This window comes from Rattus rattus, chromosome 16, assembly GCF_011064425.1.
Source record: "Rattus rattus isolate New Zealand chromosome 16, Rrattus_CSIRO_v1, whole genome shotgun sequence".
NCBI classification, from domain to species: domain Eukaryota; kingdom Metazoa; phylum Chordata; class Mammalia; order Rodentia; family Muridae; genus Rattus; species Rattus rattus.
Genome location: NC_046169.1, coordinates 38,661,238 through 38,681,473, shown reverse-complemented (window position 1 = coordinate 38,681,473; position 20,236 = coordinate 38,661,238). Strand labels below are relative to the sequence as shown.

At 50.2% G+C, this 20,236-nt stretch overlaps 1 protein-coding gene across 2 annotated transcripts; it reads right to left on the bottom strand.

Annotated features, from left to right (window-relative positions):
* Positions 1-455: 455 nt before the first annotated feature.
* On the bottom strand, positions 456-11,974 carry Mlec (malectin). Of its 2 annotated transcripts, XM_032886413.1 has the most exons (5): positions 11,568-11,971; positions 5,122-5,300; positions 4,451-4,627; positions 4,311-4,368; positions 456-2,673 (listed from the first exon to the last, which is right to left on the bottom strand). In XM_032886413.1, exons 1-5 carry the CDS (start codon positions 11,797-11,799, stop codon positions 2,444-2,446), a joined length of 876 nt encoding a protein of 291 aa, XP_032742304.1. In that variant the 5' UTR covers positions 11,800-11,971; the 3' UTR covers positions 456-2,443. The 2 variants fall into 2 exon arrangements, with proteins under 2 accessions (XP_032742304.1, XP_032742305.1); XM_032886414.1 differs by lacking the exons at positions 4,311-4,368; positions 4,451-4,627 and having other exon boundaries at positions 11,568-11,974.
* Positions 11,975-20,236: the final 8,262 nt, after the last annotated feature.

Below are 20,236 nucleotides of genomic sequence, written 5' to 3'. Positions count from 1 at the left end.
AATAAAAATAAAGCCTGCCCCACCCAACCCCTTTAGCCCAAACCTCCCGTACCTACATCATCTTGGAGGAAGGGAAAAGCTTTCAAGTTCAACGAGAAGCAGCTCTTGGTAGCTGGGCGGGCTTGGCTTAGGGAATCTACCCTAGCCCCGCCACACTCCTTTCCTTCTGTTTCGTGGCTTCCCTTTTAGTTTTGTCAGCTACAGAAAGATGTTCCTTCCGTTTAGACACAACTGGAGGAAAGCAGTCGACCCTGTCCCTATCCCTCTGGGAAGGGGTGGGCTTGGAAACAGAGGCAGAAACCGAGCTGCTTGGCTTACAGTACCATTAGGAAATGGCCCCAGGAGTCAGGGTTTCCTTCTGCGACTCTGAGTCACCAAAGGGATGGGTTGGGGTGAGAAAGCAGGACCCCTCCCTCCCCAGAGACCCAGGCAAACAAGGCAACGAGAGGCAGCTGTTCTCCCTCTTCTCCTTTAATGTGCTGACAGCGGCCCATAGGTTTGTAAATAGTGATGGACCAAGACCCACAGCCACTGGCAGCCGCCCCATTAGTCAGGACATCTGCTGCCCGAGGCAGGTCGTCCCCAGGACCGGTAGTACCTCATCCTGTAGAAGCAGGACCTTTGCAAGCCCTCCAGGAAGTGCTCCTGACATCAACTTTAGGCCACAGCCGTGCACTGCCAACTCAGTACCCTAGGGCTAGCCTGAGTCACAGAGAAAATAGACGACAGTTCTCAAATGACTGAGTGCTGGCCTGGAGTCACCATTAGAAGCCAAAGTCAAGACATGGCCCAAGAGCTACCCCGTCACACAGCTCAAATGTCTGATAAGGCAGACCTAAAATTTAAACACATTCAGAAATACGGGCCTGGCCTGAGACTGACACCGCTCCAACTCAAGCTGAGCAAACCCCGCTGCTTCTGACCTAGAAAACCCCTTCCATGGCAGCTGGGTTGTCCCTCACTGTGTCTAACTGACAGACAGATGAAGGTGACCAAAAGAAAGATGGGGGACACGGAAACTTCATCTCCTACAGAGGTGTTTACTGGGAATTTGAGACAGACACTTTGATGCTAAAGTTAGACATTCAGAGCCTCCAGAACTACGGCCGACGAGGAGTCTTTCAGTCCCATCGTACTTGGATGGAACTTAACTGCTACTGGACGGGGAGGAGAGGGCAGCAGAGCGTACTGTTCTGATCAATGAGGAAAACAGCTGGGCTGGTGCAGCCAGTCTCAGTTCTTTGGGGTGACTCTAGGCATAAGCCTAAACTAGCTGAAAGAGGACAGAGGACACGGGGACAGATGGACATTAGATTCTGGACATTCTAAACAGTGGTCAGTCACTTAGCAGGGCTCAAGTCTCTGAGGTTGCTAACATAAGCCTTTTCTAATCCAAAGACCAGAAGAGACTTTTAAGGTCAAGTGTTCTGTTGCTGCAGGCTGGAAAGCATCCCTGTCCCCTGGCAACACGACCCTACGGAGGGCCAGTGAGAGCTGCTGGCTCAGGAACTCAGGGAGGGAGGTACCAACAAGTGAGGTGGTGGAGGGTCAGACACCCCAGCAGAGAGAACGCCAATGTCCTATCTCCTGCCCAGTTTTGACAATGACTTAGCTCTATGGTTGAGAAGTGAGAAATTTCAGATGAACCAGAGTAAGAGAAAAATCGAGAAGAAATCAAATCCTCAACAGGCACTGAAATCAAAACCATTTGTTGAGTAACGAGCTGAGGGTGATCTGAGGATCGACACACACTAGTCGTCCTGGGCACCAGACCTCTAACTGGCCACACCAAGATGAGATGACAATGAAGGGGCGTGAGGTGGAGCCATCCACAGATCAACCCAGGACGGCTTCCCAGGAAGGACACACTGACTCTTTCCCAATCCTTTGCTTTTTCCTGTCCTTACCTCCACGCACATACTTGGAATACCATGAATTCTGAAACCACATTTGGACATAAACTCAGAACACACCCAACTCCCACTGAGGTCTTTCCAGGCTAGGTGACATTTTCCTGCTGTTTGTTAATGTCTAACCTAAAAAACCAGGAGCTGTGACTGCTCCGAGTTCAGAGTCCTCTCTACTAGGTATATAGTGAGGATCCTTGGAGACAAAGGATCCACTCACCTAAGTGCCCCATAGGAAAAAGAGCGCTGGGGGGCCAGCTAGGCAGAGTAGGACTGAGCAGCTCTGCGACCAATGTTGGTGGGTTGACCCCACTCACACTGCTTCTCTTATCTCTTTTCGTGTGTGTGTGTGTGTGTGTGTGTGTGTGTGTGTGTGTGTGTGTGTGTGTGTGTGTCTGTGTGCTGTGGATGTGTATGTGTGAGTGTGTGCTGTTTGACTTGGTTTCTCTTTTGCAAAACACTGTGAAGAATACAGAAACCAACATGGCTGGTTTCTTTCCCCTCCCATCCACCCTGCTGAGGATGGTCATTTGTTCTCACAAGCGGCAGAGGCAGAAGAGGGTTGGAATGAACACTCCGAAGGCCACCAGAATAGGAAACATGAGGCTGCTGTTGTCCGAGGCGTAGGGGTTAGGTGTGCGGGGGCCTGACTGCACCCTGTTCTTGTTGGTCTGTCTTTTGAGATTAGACCCCTCATCATATTCTTCCTCCTCCTCCTCCTCTTCTTTCTTCTCCAATCCTGGATGAGGCTGCAGCTTTGGTACATCTAATAAAAACGAAAGAAAATACCCTGTAAGTACACTAAGACCCAGAGCGTTTCCATGAGACCATTCAGAGCAGTGAATGAACCACACTGGAGAGCCCTGGGATCTAGCCAGGGCCCATAGGAAGGGAGAAAGTCTCAACCTCAACAGCAGAGCACAGGAGCAGTGGTCACACGTCAGTTTACTAAGACAGTAGTGCAGGGCCTTCCTCATGGGAAGGTTACTGCCCCTTCCTGCCTTACTTCTTCAAAACTCCAAGAGGCCACAATAGGCAGGGACAGTGATCTGACAATTAAAACTTATTTCAAAGTCTTCCTCGTCCTTCTCTATGTCCATATTCCTTTTGACACAGACACTGAAGGGCTGATCTACGAGGCTCAGCCTCACCACGCCTCTGCCCTGACTCCTGTGGAACCCAAGCAGAGCCTGTGTAAAGTATTACCTTCCTAGAAGATACGGATCAGCACTGAGCAGGGAAGGAAGGTATCAGCACAAGGACCAGGGCTAACGGGATGGCTCCATGCTGGAGAGCACTGGCTATTTTTGCAGATGACCTAGGTTCAGTTCCCAGCACCCACATGGTTGCTCATGGCCACCATAACATAACCGAAGTTCTAGTTTCTCTTCAGAGCTCTGAAAACACTACACATGTGATACATACACAACATACACACTAACACAGTTGCACAAGTACATGCCAAGCACATGCACACCGATAAAATACACATAAAATAAGTCTAAAAAAATTAAGGCTATGATAAGACAGGAAATAGCACAGAGAAAAGACAGAGGACAAAACCCAGTAAGATCAAGCTCTCCCTGCAAAAATCAGCTGGAAGGCCGGTCGGCAGGCAGAGTAATTAAACCCTGAGAAAGAACTCTACCAAGAGTGATCCAAGGAGACATTGACAATGAGCGTTACCTTGGTGTACTGTAGCAACACCAACCAAGCCACAGGGACTCTTATGTTTGTCTTTTTCTCCAAAGGACTAGAGCCCAAACCACAAATGAAACAGACATATTTCAGATAATTCTAGAACGTGTGTGTGTGTGTGTGTGTGTGTGTGTGTGTGTGTGTACAAGTTGTGGGGTCAGTTCTCTCTGTCTAGCATGTGGGTCCTAGGGAACATATTTAGGTCACCGGTCTTAGCAGTGGGTGACTTCCCAATGAGCCCTCTTGCCAGTCCGCAGGTGATTCTAACCAAGTAAAATAATGGTGGGGACTCCGAAAGGAGCCATCACTAATCCCAACTCATAGTGCGGTTTACAATCTGTCACAGAGGCAGGGTGTGGGGTCACACCTTTACTCCCAACACTAGGAAAACTGAGTCAAGAACAACAGCTTGGTCTACACATTGAGTTCCAGGACAGCCAGGACTAGAGAGACTCTATCTCAAGGCGAGGAAAAACAAATGTTGTCAAAGACCAACTGTTGATTAAACAGGCAGGATGAATAGACCTGACTTTAACCCTTTGTGGCCAGCACCATGTGAAACTTTGTCCCTATTCATCTGACTCTGAGTTCCCCATAATTTGGTTTTAAATATTTCCAAAATAATGACCAGCCAAATTACCTCAAGCACTCATCAACCATATCCTTCAGCGCTAGTCAAGAAGCAGAAGTAAAATCCTGACTTACCGTCTACTGTCCCAGCCATTATGTAGAGCGCACAGACTTTGGGATTGTCATAGTACCCCTAGGAGAGAGAAACGCACAGTCAGGCCACGGGGCAGCAAACACCTCCACCTCCCTCCAGCGAGAGGCACAGTGACTGTTACCTTGACGAACTCGATGTAGAGCTTCCCGGTGAAGGTAGACACCTCCCCCTGGACACTCAGCTTCCCCTTTCTGATGCTCATGGGGATGATTTCATCATGAGCCGTGCTGTGGCCAACACGGTCAAAGATGTCTAAGTCTTTCACCACAACATGGCCATTTAATCGGACATCAAATACCTTCCAGGATTAAAAGAAAAGACAAATGTTAACACCACCAGCTTCAAATCCTGTCAAGAAGTTAGACACTATGTACCTGCTTGGGCTTCATAGCTTAAGTTATGGCTCTGGATATACTCCAAGGTGGCTGTAGTTCTTCACCAGAGCCAACAAAGTCACAACCCTTTACTGTCAAGGTTTTCCATGCTGGCCTTACAGGGGAGACAGGAGAGCACCAGGGAAAACAATTGGGGGATAAGCTGCTGAGAATCAAGGAAGGAAGTGAGCAGAAGGTTCCTAAAAGTTCCAGTTTTGTTACCAACCCCAAGACTGGTAGAGCCGATGGGCAAGGGAACTCAGCTTCTCTAGGTGGGAGGATCCGATTTTCCCTTGGAGCTCACAGTTCTTCCCTTATGAGGAGGCCCACAGGTTTCTACTCTGGCCTCAGAGGACTGAACTGTTCGAAAACAGCGGTGTGCCACTGGTCAGGTAGGAAGGAACCTGAGCACCCTCACCTTCTGCTGAGACTGTGCGAAGTAAACCTCAGCAAACTTCAACACCAGTACATAGTCCCCCTCCTCCTTGACAGGTACTTCGTAGCCAAAAGTCTCTTCATTGTACCGCTCTGTCTGATAGAGGATCTGGTCCTCTGGGGTGGAGCGCAGGATTGGCAGTTTCATGCCATAGTCTGAGGCTAAGGAGAACACAAGGAGAAGCACGTCAGAGGCAAGACAAGGAGTAGCGAGGACCGCCAGAGCATTTCCAGGGCAGCACTCTGATAACTCTCAGTGAAGGGCCACGCTCTCTGCATCTGGTTCCAGAGAGAGTTCACACAAAGACAAGAATCAGATAGCTGCTGACACGGAGGAGAAACATCAAAGAAACCAAACAGCAATCACTTCAACAGAACCTTACATGTAGTTCCCAGGCATGCTGGGAAAAGGGTGGAAACAAGTGAGTCTCGTTCTTGACATGAAGGGAACGAGATGCTGCAGAGTTCTTCAAGGAGAGTCTCGGGGAAAACCTCCAGAGACCACTGAACAACCAGCAACTCTAATCGGTTCAAAGGAATTTTCTCAGTCTAAACCAACCTGGATTATCTGTCAGGGAAGCCACTCTCACTTTTACGTTTACTACATTACTCACTTCATATAATAACGAGCTGTACTTGCTGCTGCTGCTGTTTTTCTAAATTTTTATTCAAAAGGTTCCTAAGTTGGCAAAGATAAACAGGCTCCTAAAGGAGAGGAAGGAGTCCTGCAACTTCCTCCCGATGCAGCTACCTCACATGCCAGACTGAGAACTCACCTCCGCTGCCCTCCTCACCACTGCCTCGGTTAAGCAACAGGAGAAATGTTCTACCCAGGCTCTGCACAGTAGCCACTTGGACTAAAGCACTGTACATCGGCAGGGCCAGCGTGACAAGGAGCGCAGAACCCTGCACAGAAGTCTGCCTCGAGACACTTGCTGGTCTCCAGAGCCGCCTCCCCGTTTCTAGGGCTGACAAGGGTAAAGGAATCCTCTACAGCCCCAGTCCTCTCGGTAACAAGTTGTAAATGTGCCCCCCCACAAACAAAACAAACTAAACTAGAATCTTTCCAAAGACATACCACCCTCCAGTCCCAAGAGAAGAATACTCATGCATCCTGACAGGAACAATCGGGTGCTTCTCAAATACACACACAGTGAAGCTTACCAACATCCAATAAAATCTCCCCCCAGACTACTTCAGGAGTGTGCCTTTTCTCTGCAGGAACTGAAGATTTTAAGTCCGCCTTCCACCTGAAGACACCGGACACTTGATTCTTTGACAGATGGGCAGACCAGCCATGACCACACCACCCTGACGGTGTCTGAGCTTATCTGAGTCACTACCTAGAACATAATGCTATAGTGCTATCCTCCAGGTCACCATCATTTCAAAGGAAAAGGACCCGACAAAAGGTGAAAGATGAACTCATAGTCACAATGACTAAGGTCAAGCCCTCAAAAAAATAAACACACGTGTTAACAGTTCCTGTGAGTGCCATTAGCCTTGTGATCAGATGCACACAGGAGACAACGGGACAGGAAACTTGCTGTAGTTTTGTCCTCAGACTCTTCTCCCTGTGTCTCCTCAGGAAATCAAGACGCACGCATGGCTTATGCTTACAAAGGATGTGAGCTAACACGCCCCAGCTCCTTCCCAACTGGCTACTTCTCTTCCAACTGGGTGCCAAGAGTTTCCTTCTCCCAGGAGGGCTGGGACTCCTGCAAATCTGGAACGCTAGCTAGATTTCGTTTACTGATACACAGAAAATGTTGTTCCTGTGTGGACCCCCCTCACCCCTAATGGAAAACTTGAGAAGCCAGCAGCAGTGCTGTCTGTAGCAGTCTCGGTTCCACAGCTTAGAAAACTGCCAAGTGAGCAAGACTTACACAGTTGGGATTAGGTTTAACTGGTTTCCCTTTAAGCCCAAGTGGCTGTCCTAAGAGATCTGCCATGAAGTCCCAAGAGACAGAGTAGCAAAACCAGGGTTTTTCTTCCCTCATTAGCCTTTATACACTGACAGCTAAACAAGCTCCTTTCACATAGACTGCGTGTACAGTCGGCACGCTGCTAAAGCTGGCACAACACTGCTCAGTTAACCAGAAAGGAAGGAGGCCAAAAGGCCTATGTTCTATCTGCTCTGAGGGCAGCCAGGCTCTGGAAAACCCAACCCAGCCTCAGAATAAGACAGGCCTGGATTTGAACCCTGACCCTACCAGCTCCTATCGATGCTGAACTAGTTGTTTCTTTTCGGTCCATTTCCTCAACTACAGTATGGGGTTATCACCACCCCACAGAACTGCAGAGGCGAGAGACACCTGGAAGAATCTTAGCAGATGGTCCCACGTGGGGACAGACAGAAGATAAACAGGCAGAAATGCCCGCTGGGCAGACACACAATAAGCAGTAAAGAGAACACCTCTGCTCTGGGAGTTTAGAAAACAGGGTAGCAAGCCTAGCACAGGAGGCAAGGCAGACAGAGCGCCATGAGCTGCAGGTCAGGCAGGTCTACAGAGCTAGTCTCAGGCAAGCAGGGCTACACAGAGAGTTCTTGTCTTAATAAATAAATATGAAAACATTAAAAGGAGGTAATGAAATGAATTAGAAAGCTACAGATGAAAGGAAAATCTGCATCCAGCAGGAACATGTGGGAAGCACCCACCATAAAGTACCAAGTACACTTATGACCCCAGACTCAGGAGGGTGCCACAAATTCAAGGCCAATCTGGACCAGGATGAGACCTTGTTTAAAAACAAATAAATGAATTGCTTCCTCTAGCCCCCCTGACACTAGATTCTTTTTCTCAATCATTTCTTTTTCAAGAAAGGTTAATTTCTGATCATTTATGAGGAATGATAGAGGCAAGGAACCTATGACCTGAACCCTCTAACTGTAAACATCAAGAAATGTTCCCACTAGTAACGGAATAGCAACAGAACTCTACACAAACCTCTGGCCATCAGCAAACCATGACTCTCCCACCTCCCTTCTGCCTCACACTCCACCGAGCTCTTACCTCCTCAAGGCTAAATCCTTCCTTAGCCAAAAGGCAGCCCCCAAAAGGGTCCACTTTAGGGTTAAACAGTAAGTCACCTGACCGGCTCAGGTCTCCAGATATTTCTCCCTCTGGACACCCATTCTGACCTACTTTTTGATTTCATGTAAAAGGTCACCAAGCAGCGAAGAAAGAAAGGACAGTAGCAGCATTTTACCCTCCTCTGGCCAGCAGACCTGTGAGAGGCACCTAACATGCGACAGTGTGACTGTCGGGAAGGAAGACAAGGCTCAGGGCAGTAAGCAAGGTCCTCGAGCCATAAATTCTAGAGGGGATGGATCTCCTTAAGAAAGGAAAGAGTGTCCCCTAAACCAAGCCAAGAACTCTGTGACCTGTATGTATTATAAAATACTCAATAGCAGGATCTAGTCATCACGGGCAACCAAATCAAGAATCTGGAGAGCCAGGCCTGATACAAGCCTGTGATCCCAGCACTTGGGAGGTAAACGCAGAATAATCAAGAGTTCAAGGTTATCCTAAGGCTACATGGTTAAGTTTGGGACTAACCTGGGCAAACTAAAACCTTGTCTCAAGACAAACCAACACCAAAGCTTCCCCCTCCCCCCCACGCACACCATGCGGCAGCACTGTCTACAGTAGTACTCCCATCTGCTGAACTGAAGCACGCGGTATAAATGCCTGTTCCACCCTGTGAACACTAGCCATCCCAGGGCAGAAGAGAAAGCCAATAAACATTTATCAAGTGCCATTAGGAGCATAAGCCACTGGGTACCCCAGGCCACTCAGTTACGAGAATGCTGAACTAAGAATGCAAGTTCAAAATCAGGCCAAACCCTTATCTGGACTAAGCTGGCAACAAATCTCTGAACTCACTCAACAGAAAACGAACTTTCCTCAGCACGCTGCGACAGTGTTACAGCCATGTGGGAAGGCACGAGGCCCAGAGCTCCCAATCAGCATAAATAGCTACATGAGACAAGGGTCTCCAAATAAGGGGCACACCCTGATCCGGAGAGGGAAAGGCGTGTGAGCAGCTGCTCTTCCCTTGGCAAGGCCAACTCCTCAGCACAGAAAAAACTAGAAAGCTGATGGCTAAGGGGAAGCATAAGCTTATCTGGGGCCCAGACCTGATGCCAGGAAGCACTGCACTGCTCTTAGGAAACTGTAAGTTCTAATACACACTAGCCCAAGCCACAGTAGTGTCCCCCACTCTTCTTTCTCTCTATGCCTTAGTGCCAGCCACACCCAAACAAGCAGACAGTCTGGGGCAGGGGACCTTCATTTCTGCATCACCCCAAATGCTAGTGTCCAAACTGGGATTACACTATGAGGAGTCTGGTAGGACACACACACACACACACACACACACCTGGGATTACACTATGAAGAGTCTGGTAGGGGACACACATACACGCACGCACGCACGCACATGTTCTGGCCTCCAGGGAACTACAATCCAAGGACACGAGAGCCTGGCTGGCTACCGAGCACATCAAAACTAAATCACCTGTACCAACAACTTAAAAGCAGGGTTTCTGAGTAAGAGCGGAACCAGGACTAAAGATGGCAGTCTTCGGTCTTCTGTACTGGGGACCCAACAGTAGCACAATGGAGCTAGTGTAAAGCTGGGTATCTGAATGAAGAAACCAGCTGCAACTGCTCTCACCACCATATCTCAAGAGGCAAAGTCCACCAACTGTCTGGTTTCCTCAGGAGCTCCTTCCTCTCTGCCCACAATCATGAGGAAAGAGGAGCACCAGCAACAGAGGCAGTAATGACCCTGCTGTTACAAAGTCTGGCTTTGGCTGCCTGATCTGGAGCCCTGACTCAGCGGAAACCAGGTTCCTGGGACCTACATGCCAGGGGACCTACATGCCAGGTCTAAATGAATTCCAGGACACAGAACTGCAGAAAACAGCCCCATGCACCAAGGCCCTTACATGTAAAAAAGCAAACAATTCTGGTTTCTTGTGTGAAACAAACTCTCACATTGTAGCCCTGGAATTCTGGCTGACCTGGAGCTCCCTATGTAAACCAGACTGGCCTTCAACAATCAGGGAGGGACCTGCCTGCCTCTGCCTCCCAAGTGCTGAGATTATAGGTGTCTGCCACCACATCCAGATAATACACACACAACAGAACTATCAGGACACAGAAACGAAGTCAAATCCTTCAGTAAAGCTAAAAGAGCCACATACAGACACTGAAAAGAAGACCTGTTGTCTAGAAAGGCATATGGCCAACTAGGCGGCCTCGGCATCCAGTATACAGCATCAATCTCCCAGAACATGAAATAAGGAATATCTTTTCTTTAACTTTTTAAAGTTTTATGTGTATAGCGTTCGGCCTGCATATATTCTGTGTGTGCACATGTGTGCCTGGTGACTATGGAGGTCAGAGAGCACACTGGATCCCTGGGAAATGCAGTTATAGACAGCCTTAGTGTTTGGGTCCTCTGGAAGAACGTTCTGTCACTCTTAACTGCCAAGCCAGCTCTTCAATCCCCGAATTTCCTTCTAAACCTGTCTTTCAATCCTACCTGTGGAAGAACCTAGAGTAGTTTTCTCCAAAGAATGGATTGTGGGTAACCTCTAACAGAAGCGCCTGGGGCAGAACCCAGCCAGTTAAGTGAAAGAGAAAAGTTTGTTGACTGGGTCTAGAGATGGACCCCAGGGACCTGTTTTTTAACCATCTGCCCCTTGGGATTTTCATTTGGCCACTGTAAACTGTAAAAACCACTTTCCCCCCTAAACTGGAATCATACTTCTTGGATCACCCGGGGGCGTGGGGAGGGGGTCATTGGAATACTCAAACCTTACATAGGTTGACCTCATGGGCAGGATGGAGTTTCAATATACCGACACCCGACGGGTGGCTTTTACTTTTAAGCATACAAATTCCAAAGGAAGGTAGGGGTGGGTGCCACCGCCAAACTTTCCCGGACTATCCCCTTCGAAGATCCTCTGCTCTTCTGGCTAAGAATCAAGCCCCACTCCCGGAGAAAGGGGCCCGGGAAGCGGGTGATTTATGGGTGGGCAAGAATCTACTGGAAATCGTCGCGATGGTAGAGCAGTGGGAATCGGTGACCTACAACCTGCGAGGCCTCCAGGCTCCAGGCAAAAGGCCACCCCTGGCCTTTACATTCCCAGCTTGGGTGGGATGAGGGGCTGAGAAAAACGCCAGGATGAGAAAGATCTAAATATAACTTCTCGCCAACTCTATGCCTCGATGGGATCTCGGTGGCAGCTTCGAGCCGGAGCTAGGCCCTGGGCTCTGGCCGGGTCCCTGGGAGACCTGCAGAGAGAAACTTCGTTCCAAGGATGTGGTCTCGCGGTCGAGAGGAAGGGGCTCGAGGCCCGCGGCGGCGCCCTGCTCCCAGGCCGCGGATCCCAAGGCTCGGCCGAGGGGCTCTCACCTCGGCCCACCCGGCCTTCCAGAGGGTCCTTGCGGAAGTGGATCCCGTGCACGTCCACATGCGCCTCGCCGCCCGCGTTCACTGCCCAAATGACGCTCTCGGGCAGTCCGGCCCCAGCGGCGCCGGCCACGCCGAGCCCCCGATCCCGGAGCTCCGGTGGCAACAGCAGCAGCAGCAGCAGCAGCCGGAGAAGCGCCACAGCGGCTCCCTCGGCTGCCCGGGGCTTCAGCATGGCGGCCACCACTGCGGGGGCAGCCCCTGCCGACCCTCGTTCTCGGCCGGCCGCCAGGCCGCCCCCGACTCAGTAAAACAGCGCCACGGACCGTTCTGCCTCAGCAACCCGGGACATGTCGCTCTCGGGCCTCCTCCTCAGCCTCGGGTGCCGCCTCCCACCTCAGGAACAACCTACCCCTCCGCCCAGCCCTCAGCCTGGACGCTTCGGCCAATCAGGGCGCGGCCCTCATGAATTACCCACCACCCTGCCTAGAGCGATCTTCCTATTGGCTATGGTGTTCGGAAAGGGGCGTGGCCGAGCCCAGGCTCCGGCCCAACCACCGGGCACGAGAAGGAGCGCGCGCAGAGGGAGGGAGTTCGGTTGAAGCGGCGGTTCCATGCGGAAGTGGCCGGTGCAGCGCCCAGGCCGCCCCGGAATCCCACATCAGACTAGGAAAGGTGGCCTGCGTGGGGAAGATTTAGAGAAGGGCGCACTGACACGTCGCCAGCACTTCCGGTGCTCTAGATCTTGGGACCCAGTCAGCTCCGAAGGGGGCGTTGCTGCCTTATCCATTCCCCCCCTCCATTTTCCCTCAGAAAGCAAGAGCACAGGCTCTAGCAGGGGAAACAGTGGCTTGTCCCCGTGTGGATCATAGGAGCCAGTCTCTCCCTGGGATGCCATTTGTACAGGTGGCAGAACGCGAGTCCCACGAGGGTAAGGTCCCGCCCTCACCCCTTGGCAGGCGCGTGGTGTGTGGTAGCGTCCGGGAGGTCGTCCAATCAGAATGCTCCAACGCAGCGGAAACGCGTGGCCGTTAGGGGAGGGGGCTCCAGGATGCCTACGTCTCCATGGCGACGGTCTCTGGCGGGCTTGAGAACCTGAGTGAAGCTAAGGCTTCCTCCTCCCCCTGGTGCCGGGACTACCTGAGACTGGCGCGACCCGAGATCCCTCCTTTGGCATTTCTCCCGGCGCTCTTCTACATTAGCGTCCATGCCCTTGGGTATCTGCCCCAAGCTCCCATTTTTCGGACACAGCCAAGCGGGGGAAATGAAATCATTTGTTCCATATGTACTTATCCTTGTCCGTACGACAAAGGTTGTCAGATTATGCCGACGAAACATAGGAAGCCCGGTTAAATTTGATTTTTGAGGTTCTTTTATTAAAAAAAGGAACATAGAAAATAAAAACTCTGGGCACGGTGACACCAGGTGACACATTCCTGTATTCTCAGAGCTCGTACTCGGGAGGTTGAAGCAGGAGGATTACCAGGAGTTTTAAAGGCCAGCTTGGGCTACAAGAGTGCGCCCCTGTCTCAGAATTAAACAGGCGGCTGGAGAGGTGGCTCAGCGGTTGACAGCGCTAGCTGCTCTGGCGGAGAATTGCTCCCAGCGCCCACGTGGCTGCTAAGCATGGGTCCCGCGGTCTTCCGACCTTCATTACGTGTCGGTGACACATAGACATACGTGTATTAAAGCCCTGCTTTGGGATTGCCAAGGCCCAGGTCAATGTTTTCTTTAAATCCTCAGCACTCTCTCAGGACAGGTGACCTTGACAAAGTGACGGGAGCTACAATTTGGGGCTGAGCCCAAGCTGGGTTCTGTTCCTTTCTTTTAGATCTTTGAGCCTTTGCTGACCTGAAACGGAACTGAAACCATCCCCCTAGCCCTGCACCGCTCTTTTGGGAAACTAGGGTTGAGCTCAGCATCGTGTGTGTGTGTGTGTGTGTGTGTGTGTGTGTGTGTGTGTGTGTGTGTGTGTGTGTGTGTGTGTGTGTGTGTGTTCACGCGCGCTAGGCTTCTACCCCTGAGGTGTATCCCCAGACTTCAGTTATTTTCTTTGAGTCAAAACAATTATTCTCTTGCTAAATTGTCTAGGCTGGCCTCAAATTCCTGATCTCCCTGCTGCAGCCTTCAGAGTAGCTAAAATAACAGGTCCGTGCTACCTTGGCCGAGCTAAAAAATATGCTTCTCATGGAAAAATGCAGGCAAACACGGAAGGGAACTTGAAAAAGATCACACACCCATCCAAAGCCAATATTAGGACCGTAGCCAGGACGGGTCCTGACAGCAGGTTCTCTACAGCCATTTGTTCCCACACATCTGAATCTCACAACCACCCCGGAAACTGAAAAACAGGAAATGTCCCCCGTTTTATGGATGAGAAACTTAAAAAGTTGAAGGTTAAGTAATATGTGTAAAACCACACAACAACTTTCAGCTTCAAACCCACTTACGCTGTGAGCTTGGCTGCTTATGAGGCCATATTTGATGCAAATTAACAGCTCTACCAGGTGTCTCTTATGTTACCTGGGTAAGGAATTTGCCTCTCGGTGCCTCAGTTTCCCCCTCTCTGAAAAAGAATAATTGTATACATATCATAAGACTGTGAGATATAAAAGATACATGCACACACATGCGCACACACACACATTAAGGGAAGAGAATAAAAAATCCTTTTCAAAAAGTCTTTTGTAAACAGGGGGTGTGGGGGAGGCACCTAGGTACATGCCACAGCTTGGGTGCGGAGGTCAGAGGAAAACATTCAGGAGTCGGTGAATTTCATCATCAACTGTCAGGCTTGGTAGCAAATGCCTGCACACCCTAAGCTGTCCTACTGCCTCTTCTTTTTATTTTAAGACGAAGCCAGGCCAGCCTCAAACTCAGGATGTAGCTGTCTGTTGCTGAGGACAGCAGCTGGTCTCTACCTGCTAGGCTGCCTTGCCAGTCCAAGAGCATCGTGTGACCACGGGCTAAGTGTCAATAAATAAGTCTTAAGTGTTTGGGGTGTGGGGGCACAGAGACTTAGATTCAAAGCCTGCTTCCACTTTTTAGAGCTATGTGGAACTTGGGGAGTCCTTTCTCCCCTCGGAGCCCCAGCTTCCTCATCTGATAGATGCCATTAGAACTTTCAGAAACCCTTAGCAGAGGGCCTGGCTCATAGATGGTATTTAGTACACAGTAGCTATTAATCATACAAGAAGAAATAATTACAACCTCGTGCTGGCAATCGAATAGTAGAAAAGCCCCCCGTGAACACCCCAGGGTAACAAGTTGGGAAAAACCCTTCTGCCCCAGGGAGGGAAAAGCCAACAGGAACCAGAGTTCAAAAGTGAGAAATGAAAGCAGCTGTTCGTGAGCCCCCAGAGGCAACTTCACCTTGACCCACAAACATGAAAGGAGGCGTGTCTTCCGGTAGAGATAAGAATCCTAAGAACAAAGCATGCTATTAATTAAGCGTGGTCTATTTTAAGATAGTGGGATAATTTCCCCCTGAAGGATAAGCTCACAGTAAAGGCTCGAGAGGAAAAAACACAAGGTGGGTGGGGGCCACTTTGCCGCCTCCTCAGAGTCCTGTGATGCAAAGATGGGTGGTCTGCTCTCAAAGCCAAGTTTCTTCACCTTGGGCCTCTTGAAGCCACACTGCAGAGGGATCAGAGCCACCCAGAGAAGCAGAGAACCTGCCCATGGCACCTCGACCTTCAGTCAGAGAGAAACTGAGTGGGTCTTCACCATCAGCAGAAAGGCGGCTGGGCCGGCTGGCCTCTGCTTCCCCGCAGAAGAAGCTGATAGGCCAGTGTCACCAGGGGACAGAAAGCCCTAGCAGCAGCCTGGCCGTGGGCAAGAGGTTTCCCACTCTGTCTGTTATTCTTCACCTGAGCCGTTAATTATCTTTAACCCCACCACAAACGCCTGACAACTGGTTTTTTTTTTTGTTGTTTTTTTTTTTGTTCTGCAGCTGAGGATGTCTTTGAACTCCTGCTTCTACCTCTGGAGTTGCAAACATGCTCCACCATGCTTAGTTTCCAGATGCTGGGAACGGAAGCCAGGGCTTTGTGAATGCTACACAGGGCACGTCAACCTACCAAGCCGGGTCAGAATACCCAGCACAGAGGGCAATCCCGTTTGCAGCACAAAGGGCAATCCCGTTTGCTTTGTTTTGTATTTGGAGGCAGAGTCTTGCCTGCAGCCCAGGCTGGCCTGGAATCTGTGACCTCCTGTCTCACAGCCTCCTACAAGCTGAGATGACAGGAGTTTGCTGTCACCAGTCCCTTCATGGAGTGCCACAGGACACTCCCATTAGGGAAGGTTAAAGCTATGCTGTGGGCTTCAGTCCTTCCAAGGCAAGAGGGAGGAGACCTTTAAGCCTAACTCAAAGGAAATGGCAGGCAGAAAGAACTTTAAAGGATTTGGGCCGGGGTTGGGGAAGCTCAGTGGTAGAGGAAATCAAGGCCCTGGGTTGGGTCCCCAGAAAAAAAAAAAAAGAACCAAAAAAAAAAAAAAAAAAAAAAAAAAAGGATTTGGGCCACACTCTCTAAGCACCATGTGTGGGCACTTTCCTTTTTTGAGACAGGATCCCACGATACAGTCCTGGCTGGCCTTGAACTCACAGAGATCTGCCTGCCTCTACCTTCCTAGTAGCCCTCCCTCCCTCCCCCCTTCCGTGTGCATAAGCGTAGGTGCATTATGCAGGCCTGGTGCCTCCAGAAGTCAGAAGAGGGTGTTGGATCCTCTAAAACTGGGGTTACAGACCATCGTGAACCCTCACGTGAGTGCTGGATAGGCAACCCAGGCCCTGTATAAGAGCAGTAAGTGCTGTTAACTGTGGAGTCATCTGTTCAGGGGTATTGCTAATAATCAAGAAAGAGGCTAAAGAAAGGCGTACCGGTAACTCCAAGGAGAAGAGGTTCAGTTTGACTCATGCTTTCAGGGGTTGGTTATGGTTGCTTAGCCCCACAAATTTTGGGAAACCATCATAGTTTAGGGAACACGGTGCTGACAAGCTACCTCACCATGTGATGGAAACAGGAGGCAGGGAAAGAGAATACAGAATGGGCTACAGCACGCACTGAGCTACTTCCTATTGCCCTGGCCCCGCCCCCGATTCCCACCACTTCCAGAAGAAGCCCTGCCAGGCAGGACAAGGTGTTGTATCCTGTGGGGAGCTGTTTTCTATTCCAACCCAAACTCAGAACCCTGTCCTCCCTCTGCAAATGATAATGGGCTGAAAGCAGGAGCAGGTGACAGACACCTCCTCAAAAAGTGCAGGGACAGTGTGGGTCTGCAATCTGAGCCTGCCAGGCACGAGAGGATCAGGGGCCCCTTGCAGGACTCTGAGGCATAGGGGAACTACTTCCAGATATTTGAGCCAGAACCCAGATTTGAGCGAAGATGATGAGTTTGTCACTGTCAACCGGAGGTTCCTGTACGGTTCCACTGGGACTGGAGAGACGGGTCAGCCGTGAAGAGCTCTTGCTGCTTTTGCCCCACTCCTGAGTTTTGTTTGGTCCTCAGCACCCAGGACAGATAACTCCCAACCGACTGTTTTTAACTCCAGCTCCGGGGGATCTGACGCCCTCTTCTGGGCCCTGTGGGCACTGCACTCACAACATCCACTGACACCCACCTACACCCTCACCTCACCCCCACGCACCTGCACGCACACACACACAATTTAAAAAGTTTAAAAATGGGGGCTGCAGAGAGTGGTTAAGAGCGCTTCCTGCTCTTGCAAGGTCTTTGTGTTTGCTTCCCAGCATTCACATGGTGGCTCACAACCCTCTATAACTCCAGCCCCAGGGGATCCAACACCCTCTTCTGGCCTCTGACGTTACCACGCATGCATGTGCTACACATATATGCGCACGTGCAGGCAAAGCCTCTTATGCATAAAATAAAACCTTTTTAAAAAATAATAAATAGGGCTGGGGAGATGATGGCTCAGAGGTTAAGAACGCTGACTGCTCTCCCAGGGGTCCTGAGTCCAGATCCTAGCAATCATATGGTGGCTCACAAGCATCTGTAATGGGATCCGATGTCCCTTTCTGGTGCGTCTGAAGAGTGTACTCATATGCATAAAATAAATATATCTCTTAAAAAAAACTTTAAAAGTGAGTTTCGGGGTTGGGGATTTAGCTCGGTGGTAGAGCGCTTGCCTAGCAAGCGCAAGGCCCTGAGTTCGGTCCCCAGCTCCGAAAAAAAGAACCAAAAAAAAAAAAAAAAAAGTGAGTTTCATGACTGTCTTTCCCATGCTTTTTCCTCAACAGGAAATCCCAGTGAGGCAAGAAGGCACACACCAGAAGAGGGCATCAGATCCCATTACAAGTGGTTGCTGGGATTTGAACTCAGGACCTCTTGGAAGAGCAGTCGGTGCTCTTAACCACTGAGCCATCCCTCCAGCCTGAGAGGACCAACTCTTAATTGCTAAGCCCTCTCTCCAGCTCCTACATCTTTATTATGTTTTTAGCATGTGCGCTTTATTTATAGTTTTGTTTTTTGTTGGTTTTAAAGAGTGTTGAGACAGGCAGGGGTGCCATCACACACATTGGGGGCGGGGGTTAGAGAACAACTTCAAGAGTCAGCTCTTTCCTCGGGATTAAACTCGGGTCACCGGCTCTGTGGCAAGTGCCTTTGCAAGCTGAGCTTTCACACTCCCCCCCCCCTTTTTTGTTTTGTTTCAAAGAACTGGGGGTGGCAAGCAATTCACGGACCTGTGACCTCTATGAATATTAAGGAAGTGCTCCCTAACCGCTGAGACACACCCTAGCAGTTTTCGTTTAATTTTGAAATTGCATTTTATTTACCTATTTAGAGATTGTGAGCATGTGTGGTGGTGGTGGTGGTGGTGGTAGTGGTGGTGCACGTGCGTGTGTACCTGCGTGCGTGCGTGCTGGGTATGTGATTATACAGTTTGGGCTGCCCTCCAACTCACAATACTCCCTTCTCCATTTCCTGATTGCTGTGATTATAGGCTTGTGCCACTAGGCCCAGCTCTAAGGTAACACTTGGAGCTGCCCCAGGAGGGCTATTAGAGGAATGCTCTGGGTAGCAGAAGGGGCCCTTGCCTAGGGAAATGCATCTTGGTTCTAGAAGTCATGGAATTCTAAGCCCTAAAATAACCTGGTGGGTGGGAGGAGCTAAAGTGCGAGGGCGGAGCTAAGATGCAAGGGCGGGGCTAAAGTACAAGGGCGGAGCTAAGGTGCAAGGGAGGAGCTAAAGTGTAAGGGAGGAACCCCAGGCTTCAGAGGAAACCTACCCCTGCCTATGTACTTAGTCCTTTCAGCGGACCCGACTTTTCTCAACTCCCTTTTCACAGCTGCTGTGTTTATGGTTTAAAGAGGCCACACACTAGGTATGGAGTTGCCCTAGCCTACTGTGTGCTCCACGCTCTCCTTGGCTGATTTCTGGAGGGCTCCCCCGCCTGCTGAGGAGCTGTCTACTGAGGCCCTTTCTCTTCATATTGCCCTTCAAGCCATTACCTTTCTGAAATGTCCTCATCTGGAGTCTCTGGGCAGAGCTAAGCCAGTAGGAGAACTGTAGGACTGTGGGGCACAGAGCCAAGGGCTTAGTCTCAGAATTGGATTATTAGAATTTGGAGCTCCCAAGCCATGTTGGCCGCTGTAACATGGAGATTACCCAGGCGTCTGGCTGGGGCCCACAGGCCTTCCCACATTCCCTGCCAGGTCTAAGAACAAGTGTCCTCCCTCTGCTGTGACACCTGAGGACACAGATTGCTCCATCCCTCCCTCTCCCTGCTCTAGCCTTTAACCCTCCCTCCTGCCTCAGGTGCCTGGAAGCACACGTGGAATACCGTGGAGTTCTGTGGTCCACAGACGGACAGCATCGGAATCTTCTGAGATTTGGTTAAGGATGGAAAATCATGGCTCTTACCCCGTGCATGGCATCAGAATCAGCGACAGATTCCAAATGGGTGACTTAATGAACCCTCAGGTAGGCTGGTGAGATGGCTCAATGGGTGAAGGCTCTTGCTGCCAGACCTAACAACCTGAGTTTGAGGGCCAGGAACCCCATGGTAGAAAAAGAGAGCTGACTCCCAAATGCCATCCTCTGGCCGTGCTGCACATACCCACAGGCGTGCACACGAAATAAACAAACACATGTAATTAAAAAAAAAAATCCTTGAGGTGACTCTTTAACACGCTGAAGGAGGGAAACAAAGGCTTGGAGGACTCCACCTATCCCCATATGTCTGCCCAAGTATGCTCCAAGCCTGCCCAAGATTCCAAACAGCTTCTCACAAATGTCTCCTTTAAGATCCTCCAGCCCAGGGGTTGGGGATTTAGCTCAGTGGTAGAGCACTTGCCTAGCAAGCGCAAAGCCCTGGGTTCGGTCCCCAGCTCCGAAAGAAAGAAAGAAAAGAAAGAAAGAAAGAACGAAAGAAAGAAAGAAAGAAAGAAAGAAAGGAAGGAAGAAAAAAAAATCCTCCAGCCCATCAGTTGTGGAAGCTAAACCCACTGATTACAGTGGCTCTATTTCGCCAGGTCACAAAAGTCAGTCCCTAAAGATGCAAAACTCAATGTCCTCAGTGTGGAATCGCCTCCTCATTACACACAGGAAACAGGTTCCGAGAGGGCACACCGTGGCCTGAGTCACACACAGTAAACAAACCCACAGAGCAACTGCCAGTCTCAGTGGGGTCTCCTCCAGAGCAAAGCCCT